Source organism: Hyla sarda, chromosome 3, assembly GCF_029499605.1.
Source record: "Hyla sarda isolate aHylSar1 chromosome 3, aHylSar1.hap1, whole genome shotgun sequence".
Taxonomy (NCBI): Eukaryota; Metazoa; Chordata; class Amphibia; order Anura; family Hylidae; genus Hyla; species Hyla sarda.
The window spans coordinates 191,196,234-191,208,388 of NC_079191.1; the positions used below are offsets into that span (position 1 = coordinate 191,196,234).

Genomic DNA, 12,155 nt, shown 5'->3' on the forward strand with positions numbered 1-12,155 from the left:
CTGAGACAACAGTCATATTGTATGCTGGTAAAAATAAATATTGGAGTGAAAATGACATAAGAATTGTGAGAAAATCGTCACACACAGGTACATACACTATATTATAAACTACACTTACTTTACAGCCCCTGTAGCATAGTAAAAAAAAAAAAATTCCTGTAATACCCCTTTAAAAATCTAACAGATTGTTGGTGTACGTTTTGATCAAAATGTGCAAGCCCACTCACCACATCAGGGCCATCTGATAAGACTAACTCTCTAAGCGAAAACTAGCATAGCGCTGGGTGGCAACCACCATCGCCATGGCACCAAGCTCAAAGTGTGAATGACCCGGGGCGCTGTGGTGCTGTGAGGTGGCCATTGTTGCTGTAGTGCCTTGCCTGTGGGCTGGTGTAGCCCAAATCCAGGGGCTTGATCCAGTAGCAAAGGGGCTGCCTGGCCACTAGGTCATTCCCCCTGTGAGCTTGGTGTTGCCTGGGTGATGGTCGCCAACCAGCACTATGCCAGCCTTAGTTTAGGCCCACTCTTATCAGACGGCCTTAAGGTGGCGATAGGGCATGCACGTTTTGATCAAAAGGTGCACTAACAACCTGTTTGTTTTTTAAATTATGCTGAGAGGCAATTGGATCATAGTACAAGAAACTTAAGAAACTTAAAATTAAAAATGGTGGCCCCTTTAGAAATAATCTTAGTGTAATGGTGGAGGAGGATGAAGAAAAGGCCAATCTACCCCCCCAAAAAAATTCCCTACTGTATTAACATAGGAAAATCCAATGTCAGATAAGATGGAAAGGAATTAAATAAATTCTCCAGCAAATCTCGCCATTTTAACCTAACAAGACGTGCAGTGCTGCTTTCATAACATTAAAACACACAAATCACTGGGCCCAGATGGCATCCATACCAAGGTTTTGCAGGAATTAAGTAATGTGCTAGACAGACTGTTATTTCTTATATTTAAAAATGCTATAATGACAGGAATTGTTCCACAGGACTGGTGCCTTACTAATGTGGTACCAATATATAAAAGGGGTCAAAAAGGGATCCTGGGAACTATAGGCCTGTAAGTTTAACATCTGTTGTAGGTAAGAATTTTTAAGAGTTTCTGAGGTATTCAATTCTGGAATATCTTATTGAAAATTACCTTCTAACACAGCAGCAACTTGGGTTTTTGTGGTATCGATCTTGTGGATGTTGTATAACTAAACTTTTCTAAGGCATTTGATACTGTGCCAGACAAAAGGTTAGTACATAAAATTAGGATGCTGGGGCTGGGGAAGGATATATTTAAATGGGTTGGCAACTGGCTCAGTTACAGGAAGCAGGGGGTGGATATCAATGGAACTTTCTCTGGCTGGGTGAAAGTTACAAGTGGGGTACCACAGGTGTCAGTACTGGGTCCACTTCTCAATACTTTATAAATGACCTTGTAGAGGGATTACAGAGCAGAATTTAAAGAGAGAGAAGGTCATCAAAGGTAATTAATGTTAGGGGAGAATTACAGGACCAAGACAGGTTATCAAGCTTGGGGTTATTTAGTTAGGAGAAAATATGTCTTAGGGGCCATTTAATCACAATATACAAATATATGAATGGACAGTACAGAGATCTTTCTAGGGATCTTTCTATACCTAGGCTGTTAACCATGACAAGAGGGCATCTAGAGGAAAGGAGGTTTCACCATCATCACAGGCAGAGATTCTTTACTGTAAGAGCAGTGAGACTATGGAACTCTCTGCCACAGGATGTTGTGATGTCTGAATCAATAAACAAGTTCAAGGGGAGTCTGGATGTTTTTCTAGATTTTTTTTATATTACAGGTTATGGATACTACATTTATGGAGATAGAATGTTGATCCAGGGATTATTCTGATTGCCATATTGGAGTAGAGAAGGAATTTTTTCTGTTTCATGGGGCAATTGGCATCAGCCGCATGGGGGATTTTTGCCTTCTTCTGGATCAACACAGTACAAACTATTTTACTATGTTACTATGTATGATGTGTATGATATGATGTTCTGTTTGTCTTTTGTGAGTTACATTTGTATTCTGTCCCCTCTTTTATTTTGTTTTCCCATACCCATCACTCCAATCCACCAATTCGGCCCAGGTGTTTTTAATTAGCAGAAGACTGCACAAGGGTTTCCTCCTAGCATTCCCCCAGCCCTCTGGCAGGGAGCACATGCTATGTTTTTGCACTGGTGTGGTGCCTTGCGACAGCCATTGTTACTTTGGTGCTTCCTCTGTGGGGTGGGGTGGCCTGGAGCCGGGGGCTTGGTCAGACAGCGGTGGGGTTGATTGGCCACTGAGCCATTCACCCTGTGGGCTTGGTGTTGCGTTGGCAATGATCGTGGTCCAGCGCTACGCCAGTGTCAGTTTAGGGACCTGCTCTTATCATGTGGCCTTGAAGTGGCGAGTTGGCTTGTATGTTTTGATCACAAGTTACACTAACAACCTGTTAGGTATGAAAATTATACTAAGAAGCAATTGGATCAAGTTGTGGATGTGCGCCATGTCCTGTTTCTCCATTTTTGAGCATCTAACTTATTATACCAACTATTATTTTGCTTATATTGCTCCAATATTTAGCATTGGGCATATGAAACTAGTCCTATGCCCCCTGTTTGTATCTAACATATTTATATATGTTATTATCATTAATGTTATTATTATTAGTATGTTATTGTCACATATTATTTCTGGGATAACGCTAGGTTTATTTAAGCACCTTTGCATTTTGTCCATAACACAGAATATTTGGAGAAGAAAATAAAGCAATAAAAACAGTGTATGCCAAATACTTGTAATTCTAAAATGTTAAAGAAAGTATTAACACAATATTTTATAAACTTTCAGGGAAGATATAAAAATAACAATGTAAATGAGATGTTTTACACATCATCAGAATGTTATTCTAATTTATTGTTTGAGTCTTGCAATGTTTCTCAAGTTCCAACATTGCCCTCTAGCTGCTATAAAGTAAAACAACATTTGCTTATTCCCATTCTACAAAAGTCATGTTTTTATTGAATATATAAATATATTAAAGGGGTATTACAGGATTTTTTTTATTTTATTTGACTATGCTACATGGGTTGTAAAGTTAGTGTAGTTCATAATATAGTGTCTGTTCCTGTGTGTGATGGTTTTCTCAAAATTCTTATGTCATTCTCACTCCAATATTTATTTTTACCAGGATACAAAAAGACTGTTGACTCAGATTTTTCCCAGGTTGCAATGTGGCTGAGACCTGACTCACTAGTCAGCTGATGAAAGGGAGCCTGTCTGCTTCAATGGGTGGAGCGATTGCTTGGTGGGAGAAAGATCAATCTGCAACTAATGCAACAGCTGTAGGCACCCTGATTGAAAACCACAGGTCTTTTGAATGGATGCAGCTCATTTATGTTTCAATGGGTGGGGTGGCTGATGTGTGCGAGGGAGGAAAATGGAATTATTATATTATAAAAAAAGAAAACTCAAACAGGAAATACCAGTTCACAAACAGCTAGCCATGGTGTTATGGTAATCTCACAACATAGCCATTTAGCCGCAAGACAAGCGCAGATCCATCCTAAGCATGTCCATTACTGCCTGGCAGATACATACTAAAATCACCTTATAGGGGATAACCCCTTTAATAAAATAAATAATTCTATTAAAGCAATATAACATGGAATGGATGTCAATAAATCTTGCATTGCCATATACAACATTATTGATTATCTCTATTTTCTATTGGTTTGTTGCTACGCTCTCTTTAGAATATTGCATAGTGGTACTACCTGCCATTGAAAACTGCAAAGAACTGCATTTACTTTAATGGGTCTGTGCTGTAAATACTTGTGCAGCCGGATGATCAGGGTGCATGTACCTTGCTGTTACGCCGAGCGCTCCGGGTCCCCGCTCCTCCCCGGAGCGCTCGCTTCTCTCTCGCTACCGCAGCGCTCCGGGCAGCTCCACTGACCCGGTGCGCTGCGATACCGTCTCCAGCCGGGATGCGATTCGCGATGCGGGTAGCGCCCGCTCGCGATGCGCATCCCGGCTCCCGTACCTGACTCGCTCTCCGTCTGTCCTGTCCCGGCGCGCGCGGCCCCGCTCCCTAGGGCGCGCGCGCGCCGGGTCTCTGCGATTTAAAGGGCCACTGCGCCGCTGATTGGCGCAGTGGTTCCAATTAGTGTGTTCACCTGTGCACTCCCTATTTATACCTCACTTCCCCTTCACTCCCTCGCCGGATCTTGTTGCCATTGTGCCAGTGAAAGCGTTTCCTTGTGTGTTCCTAGCCTGTGTTCCAGACCTCCTGCCGTTGCCCCCGACTACGATCCTTGCTGCCTGCCCCGACCTTCTGCTACGTCCGACCTTGCTTCTGTCTACTCCCTTGTACCGCGCCTATCTTCAGCAGTCAGAGAGGTTGAGCCGTTGCTAGTGGATACGACCTGGTCACTACCGCCGCAGCAAGACCATCCCGCTTTGCGGCGGGCTCTGGTGAAAACCAGTAGTGACTTAGAACCGATCCACTAGCACGGTCCACGCCAATCCCTCTCTGGCACAGAGGATCCACTACCTGCCAGCCGGCATCGTGACACTTGCATCTCATAATTAGAAGGGGCTCCAATAGTCAGACCTCCACGATCATAAAGTGATGGCATATATTCACACTGCTTCATCATTTCAGATAAGAAGATGACTTTTGTGATAGCAGGAGTGAGGACATGGCAAGTCATAAGATGTACGAGTGCTACAAACATGTATTCAATTGAACTTTTTAGACATTATATATTGAAACTATACCTGTATTGCAGTAAGAATATTGGCAAGGGCTTGTCCATAAGTGTCATGAAAGTGAACAGCCAGGGCATGGGCTGGAACCTCTTTCATCACAGCTTCCAGCATGTTTCTGATGCTACCTGGAGTTCCAATACCAATAGTATCTCCAAGTGAGATCTCATAGCAACCCATACTGTACAGTCTTTTAGATACCTGAATAAAACATCACAACAATAAACACTCATTGATTATCATTAGTTAATCAATTAAAGACTATGAAGGAATCTGATCAATGTGACTTCTACTGATGTTTAGAAGAAGAAGTGCAGTTAGCACTAAAATAATTGTCCTTTTAATGGAACATTCACCACATGGAACAATGTTGTTTAACAAAAAAAAAAAAGAAAAGAAAACCTAAAAAATAAAATAAAATAACTAAAGTCACCCCAGTGCTTAACCTCTTAATGACAATGGACGTAAATGTACGTCATGGTGCCGTGGTACTTAATGCACCATGACATACATTTATGCTCCGCCCTGACCGCGAGCACCAGACCTGTGTTTGCGTCATGCGCGGCAGGTCCCAGCTGCTATCAGCAGCCAAGGACCCGCCGGTAATTGTGGACATCCGCGATCGCGCAGATGTCCACCATTAACCCCTCAGATGCCGTGATCAATACAGATCACGGCATCTGCGGCAGTGCAGTACTTTAAATGTATGATCTGATCGCCCCCAGCGCTAATCCGATCATCCATAATGGCGGATGGAGGTCCCCTCACCTGCCTCCGTCCGTCTCCTGGGGTCTTCTGCTCTGGTCTGACATACATAGCACTGAACAGTATTAGCAATAAAATGATTGCTATAAATAGTCCCCTATGGGGACCATTAAAGTGTAAACAAATAGTTAAAAATGTAAAAAATAAACAGCAAAAAAATTTGAAAAATCCCCTCCCGCAAAAAAATGTAAATCATCCATTTTTCCCATTTTACCCCCCAAAAAAGCATAAAGCAAATTAATAAACATATTTGGTATCAGCATGTGCGTAAAAGTCTGAACTATCAAAATATATTGTTAATGATCCCATAAACAGGGTAAATGTAAAAAAGAATTAAAAAAAAAAGTCCAAAATTGCTGCATTTTTGTCACATTTTATTCCCCAAAAATTAAAAAAAAACCTAAGCAAGAGTAGTACCGATAAAACTACAGATCACGGTGCAGAAAATGAGCCCTCATATCGCCACGTAGACGTAAAAATGAGAAAGTTATAGGGGGTCAAATTAGGGCAATTTCAAACAAACAAATTTTGTTAAAATAGTTTGCGATTTTTTTTAAGCAATACAATTATAGAAAAGCATATATCATGGGTATCATTTTAATCGTATTAACCCACAGAATAAAGAAAACATGTCATTTTTTACCATAAAGTATACACCGTGAAACAAAACCTTCCAAAATTTGTTAAATTGCGGTTTTCTTTTCAATTTTCCCACATAAATAATATATTTTGGGTTGCGCCATACATTTTATGGTAAAATAAGTGATGTCATTACAAAGTAAAATTGTCGACACAAAAAACAAGCCCTCATATGGGTCTTTGGATGGAAATATAAAAGAGTTATGATTTTTAAAAGGTGAGGAGGAAAAAACAAAAATGCAAAAATAAAATTGGCTTGGTCCTTAAGGCCAAAAAGGGCCTGATCCTTAAAGGGTTAAAGAGTCCTTGTCACCAAATAAAACTTTTAATAAATTGTTCCTTCAGTAATTAGCAGACACTTTTCCATTCACTTGCTTTTAAAATTATCAACATAAATATGTTTAAAATGTAATAGAAAAAATGGCCACTAGGTGGCTCTGTTCTATTCCCTGTTTGGTCTCCTCCCGGCCTGGCAGGAGTCCAAACTCAGGACGTGTTTCTCTGCATTGAGCTTGATTGACAGCCTTACTGAAAGCTGCAAAGACCCTCACTGAAAGCTGCAAAGAGTCTCACTAAAATATGCATAGAGCCTCACTGAAAGATGAACAGAGCTTGAGGTATTCTATTCATCACAGCACTGCAATGATGTAAGAGTGGAAGTGGTGTGAGCAAGAATAAAGGTAAGATACAGAGCTTTTTAATGCTCTGAGTTTTTTTTAAGGGTGGGAGAAGTGTTAAGAGTAGTTAGGGAACATAGCCTGAGTAAGTTTAGAAAAGTTTAGTTAGTGCCAGGTACTTTTTAACCAAGCATCTCAGCTCCTTGTTGCATGCATTAATTGAAGGTACAGATGTAAAATCTTGAGACCCTGATACTGATCAGACATTGATAGCATATTAAATCAATATACCATCTATATTTAAAATGCCATTGGAAATTCTTCAGAACCTTTTCCTTTTTTTCACATTTTGTAATGTTGCAGCCTCGTGCTAAAAAACAAAATAAAATAATAAAAATTCAAGTTTCCATCTTTATCATTCTGCTCTCAATACCCCATAATGGTAAAATAAAAATAAAATGTTAGAAATCTTTGCTAATTGATTGAAAAGCAAAAACTTGTTAAAGTCCCATTGGCAGCGATTTCAGCCTCCAGTCTTCTTGGGTATGATGTCACAGGGTTTGCACACCTGGATTTGGGGGTTGTCTGCCATAGTTATCTGCAGATCCTCTCGAGTTGGATCAAGGCCATGGGTGGAAGCCAATTCTCTTAGATGTTTAACTGGTTTTCATGAGCTTCTTTTTTGTTGTCTTGGCTGTATGTTTTGTTGGAAGGTGAATCTTCTGAGGAAGAATACCTCTGTACTTTGCTCCATTCAGCTTTCTCTCAACCCTAACCAGTCTCCCTGTTACATCCACTAAAAAACACCCTCACATCATGACACTTCCACCACCATGCTTCACTGTAGAAGCTGTAGATGGTATTGGGAAGATGAAGAGAAGTGCTTCGTTACCTCCAGACATGATTCTAGAAAGAAAGAGAGTCCTTTTATTTTATTTAGTTGTTGTAAAGTTTCTTCAATCTGCACGCAGGAATGAGAGGCGGCTCTAGACTTTGTGAGGCCTTAGGCAAAACTCAAACACAAGGCCCTCACTGACAAGATGTTGCGACATAGTCTGGGTTGGCAGCACCTGGGGCACATGCAGGATTTTATCAAGGGTTGGGATATCGAAACATAAAATAATACTTCCACCAGGTCTATATATAACTACTGCATTGACTAAATAACAGCATTATACTGATATTAAATGAATAAAAACACTATACACAAACCAGTAGCACCAATAACACCACTAAACTAGACAAATAATTCCACTAAGCCATGACCACTAACATTTAATGACGTAATGACTGGATAATACTTCCATACTAATAATGCAAAGAAAATCCACTGTAAAAACTAATATCCCCCCATAAAATTCCCACACAGTGGTGACCCCAGCTGTATGCAGACTCTGCAGATCATATTAAAGATTACAGGGCAGTTACATCTACTGACTGACAGGGGGCGTCTTCTTGGTGTGATTCTCTTTCCTTTTCTTCCTTGTCTTGCTCAGACCGCCATGAAGGCTTCTTCCAACCATGATTTGTCACCGCAGAATCTGCCAGAAAAATATGTTAGGCTCTGCACATTACCAGCACATTTCCTGAATCTTAGTATCCCAAATAAGGCCTCCCTTGGTGCCCTGCATAGCATGGGAGCAGGAAGGGACATGGATGTTCTTGTCCATCTAGGGACAAATTACCTGGCTTGCAATGAAGTTTCAGAGGTGAAGGAATATTTTATCACACTTTTAATGATGTACAGGATTGTGCATCCACTGCTTCATTTTCTGAACTTCTGCCTGTGCATAACATTCAGAATGATAGGCAGAGGTGCATTAAAAGAGTTCAACTCATGGCTTAGTAAATGGTGTCAAGAGCAAGCATTTCGCTTTGTGTCTCATGATAGCTCTAATTGGACTAGAAAGGAACTGTACAAAAAAGATGGTTTGCATCTTTCTCTCAAAGGAACAAATTTACTCAGTGAACAATTCCAAGAATTTGCTAAGGAGTATTTAAACTAGTAAGGGGGGGGGGGGGGGGGCAAAAGATTGAAAATCCATGAGTCCAATTGGCCCCCGAAACAATGCCAGAACAAGTCAGTAGCACAGAGGTTAAGACAAGACATGACAAGCTCAGAGTTCTGTCTACAAATGCTTGCAGTTAAGGTAATAAAATTAATGAACTTGGGTCAATAATGGCATCTGAGAATGTAGATTTAGTGGCTGTTACTGAGACATGGTTTAATGAAAGTAATGACTGGGACATAACCATACCAGGGTACTCTTTATACAGAAGAGACAGAGAAAGCAAGAAAGGAGGAGGAGTGGCCCTGTATGTGAAAGATAGAAAAAAAACTAACCTAATACAAGTTAGTGAGTCCAACATAGAGTCAGTTTGGGTTACACTGCAGTTTGGTAATCAGACAGTAATTCGTGTAGGGGTGATATATAGACCACCTGGCCAAGTTAAGGAATTAGATGATCTACTAGTTGAAGAAATAGCTAAAATGAAAATCAAAGGAGAAGTTATCATTATGGGAGACTTCAATCTTCGAGAGATAAACTGGAAAACCAAAATAGCTAGTTCTGCCAGGAGTACAGATATTCTAAATTCCCTACTGGGATTATCTCTACAACAAGTGGTTGAGGATCCAACCCGGAGGGAGGCCATTTAGAATTTTGTATTCACAAAATGGGGATTTGGTATATGATGTTATTGTAGGTGAAAGCTTGGGATATAGTGATCACCAGTCAGTGTGGTTAAATATAAGAACAGTGAAGGAGTCACACCACACAAAAACAAAAGTTTTAGATTTTAGAACAACAGACTTTTCAAAAATGAGATTAGTCATAAATGAGTCCCTATCAGACTGGAACAGATAACATGGAGTCCAGGAGAAATGGAGTCACAAAGGCCTGATAGGATACACCCAAAATTATTAAAAGAGTTTAGTGGTGAGCTAGCAAAACCGTTAACAGATTTATTTAACCAATCACTGGAAACAGGAGTCGTCCCGGAAGATTGTAAATTAGCAAATGTTGTACCCATTCACAAGAAATGTAGTAGGGGAGTCAAGCAACTATAGGCCAATAAGTCTGACATCAATAGTGGGGAAATTAATGGCACCCCTACTAAAGGATAGGATTGTGGAACATCTAAATTCCTATGAATTGCAAAGTGAAAAACAACATGGGTTTACTTCAGGGAGGAGATCATGTAAAACAAACCTTATTGATTTTTTTGACTGAGTGACTAAAATAATAGAGGGCTGTAGATATTGCATATCTAGATTTTAGTAAGGCTTTTGACATTGTCCCACACAGACGACATATCAATAAACTGCAGTCATTGAGCTTGGACTCACATATTGTTGAGTGGATTAAGCAGTGGATGAGTGACAGACAACAGAGGATTGTAGTCAATGGAGTATATTCAGAGCAAGGTCTTGTTACCAGTGGGGACCTCAGGGATCTGTACTGGGACCAATTTTGTTTAAGATGTTCATTAGTAATATTGCAAAAGGTCTCGCTGTAAGGTATGTCTTTTTGCTGATGACACAAAGATATGTAACAGGGTTGATGTTCCTGGAGGGATCCGCCAAATGGAAATGGATTTAGGCAAACTAGAAGAATGGTCAGAACTCTGGCAACTGAAATGTAATGTGGACAAGTGCAAGATAATACACCTGGGGCGTAAAAACCCTCGGGCAGAATATAGAATATTAATATAGATACTGACCTCAGTATCTGAGGAAAGGGATTTAGGAGTAATTATTTCAGGAGACTTAAAGGTAGGAAGACAATGGAATAGAGATGGCTGTATAGGGAGAGGTATAAGCAGTAGAAAGAGAGAAGTGCTCATGCCGCTGTACAGAACACTGGTGAGACCTCACTTGGAGTATTGTGCGCAGTACTGGAGGCCGTATCTCTAGAAGGAAATAGATAGTCTAGAGAGAGTTCAGAGATTGGGCAGACTAGATGGTCCAAATGTTTCTTATCTGCAGATACATTTTATGTTTCTATGAGAGAGTAGTTGAGCCTGTTGGGGGAAGGAAAGAGGAATTGGCAGGGGGGAAGTGGGTTTTACCACAAGTGCTGAGCTCTGAGCCCCACAGCATTGTGTCAGCCACCACATAAAAGTGACATCAGCGAATGCAATCTCCACATTCCTGGGATTGATATGGTCACTCTATCAATCTAGAGATGAACAACGTGGTAGCTGCCTGGATACAAGTATCACCGATGCACACTCACAGAGAGGGTATCTACAGCAGCTCCAGATTTATGGATGTGCATGGTTTTTAAACAGAAGTCAAGTCCTGGGAAAAAAAAGTGCAGGAAGTCACCCAAGATTTCCATCCAAGGGCTGGTCCTGCAGAACTCCTGCTAATGGGAATGGTGTTCCTGTTGTGGAAAAAGTGCATGAACTCAGTTCCCACACGTTCCTGCAGGAATTGAGCCCTGTTTTTAACCCCTTTTTCACACAATAGAAAAACTCTTCAGTGAAGTTTTGCACTTTAAGGGTATGGTCCCACATACCGTTTACACAGCGTATTTCACCCAGGTGCCAGAAAGTGTAACAGGAGTACTCACCACTGTGTGTCCGACCTCCTAGGTGCCTCAAAGAACTTCATAATGACAAACTGGGGGAGTTCTGCTGCCCTGTGTGTCATGTCCTCCCTGACCCTTCACTGAAGAACCTTCCCCTGTTCTGCGGGTAATTACCAGTCAATTACCACCTACCAGAGACTTCCCCTGCTCACCTCTGTATAGACCCCTCCTCCTGATCCTCCTCTAATAGGTGCCCTTTTTGCACCCCCACCTAGATTCTTCTGTCCCTCATTATAAATACCTTCCTCCTCTTCTGCTCCCCTTTTAGACAACCTCCTACTCCTCCTTATAAATGCCACCTTCAACATCCCTTCTATCCTACTGCGCCCCCTTTTATAAAGCGCTCTTCCTCTGCTGCTCCCCCTATATAGAGCTTTGTTTCTCTGTTGTACCCCCTATATGAAGGCCTCTTCCTCTGCTGTCCCTCTTATATAAAGCCCTCTTCGTCCCTTGTATCCTCTTATTTAGTACCCTCTTCCTCTCCTCTCCCTCATAAAAGAGTTCTGTACTGGAAACTAACTTATCCCCTATCCGAAGGAAAGGGGATAAGTTATAGATCGCTGGCACCCCCTGCAATCTCCTGTATGGGGCCCGGGCAGTCCGCAGGAAGGGGGCATTCTGCCCTGCATGATGCGGAATGCCGGGGCCCCGTAAAGGAGATTGCGGGGGGTAGCAGCGGTCGGACCCCTTGCGATCTATAACTGATCCCCTATCCTTTGGATAGGGAATAAGTTATTTTCCACTACAGAACTCCTTTAAATA

The 12,155-nt window shown here is 41.3% G+C and overlaps 1 protein-coding gene across 2 annotated transcripts in view; it reads right to left on the reverse strand.

The window, feature by feature from the left end:
* The window catches only part of HMGCLL1 (3-hydroxymethyl-3-methylglutaryl-CoA lyase like 1), a 116,213-nt gene that overhangs the window by 26,139 nt on the left and 77,919 nt on the right, over positions 1-12,155 (reverse strand). For both annotated transcript variants that reach the window (XM_056565750.1, XM_056565751.1), the window contains exon 8: positions 4,790-4,978. In XM_056565750.1, the coding sequence (XP_056421725.1) occupies positions 4,790-4,978 (189 nt within the window). The remainder of the gene's footprint in view (positions 1-4,789; positions 4,979-12,155) is intronic.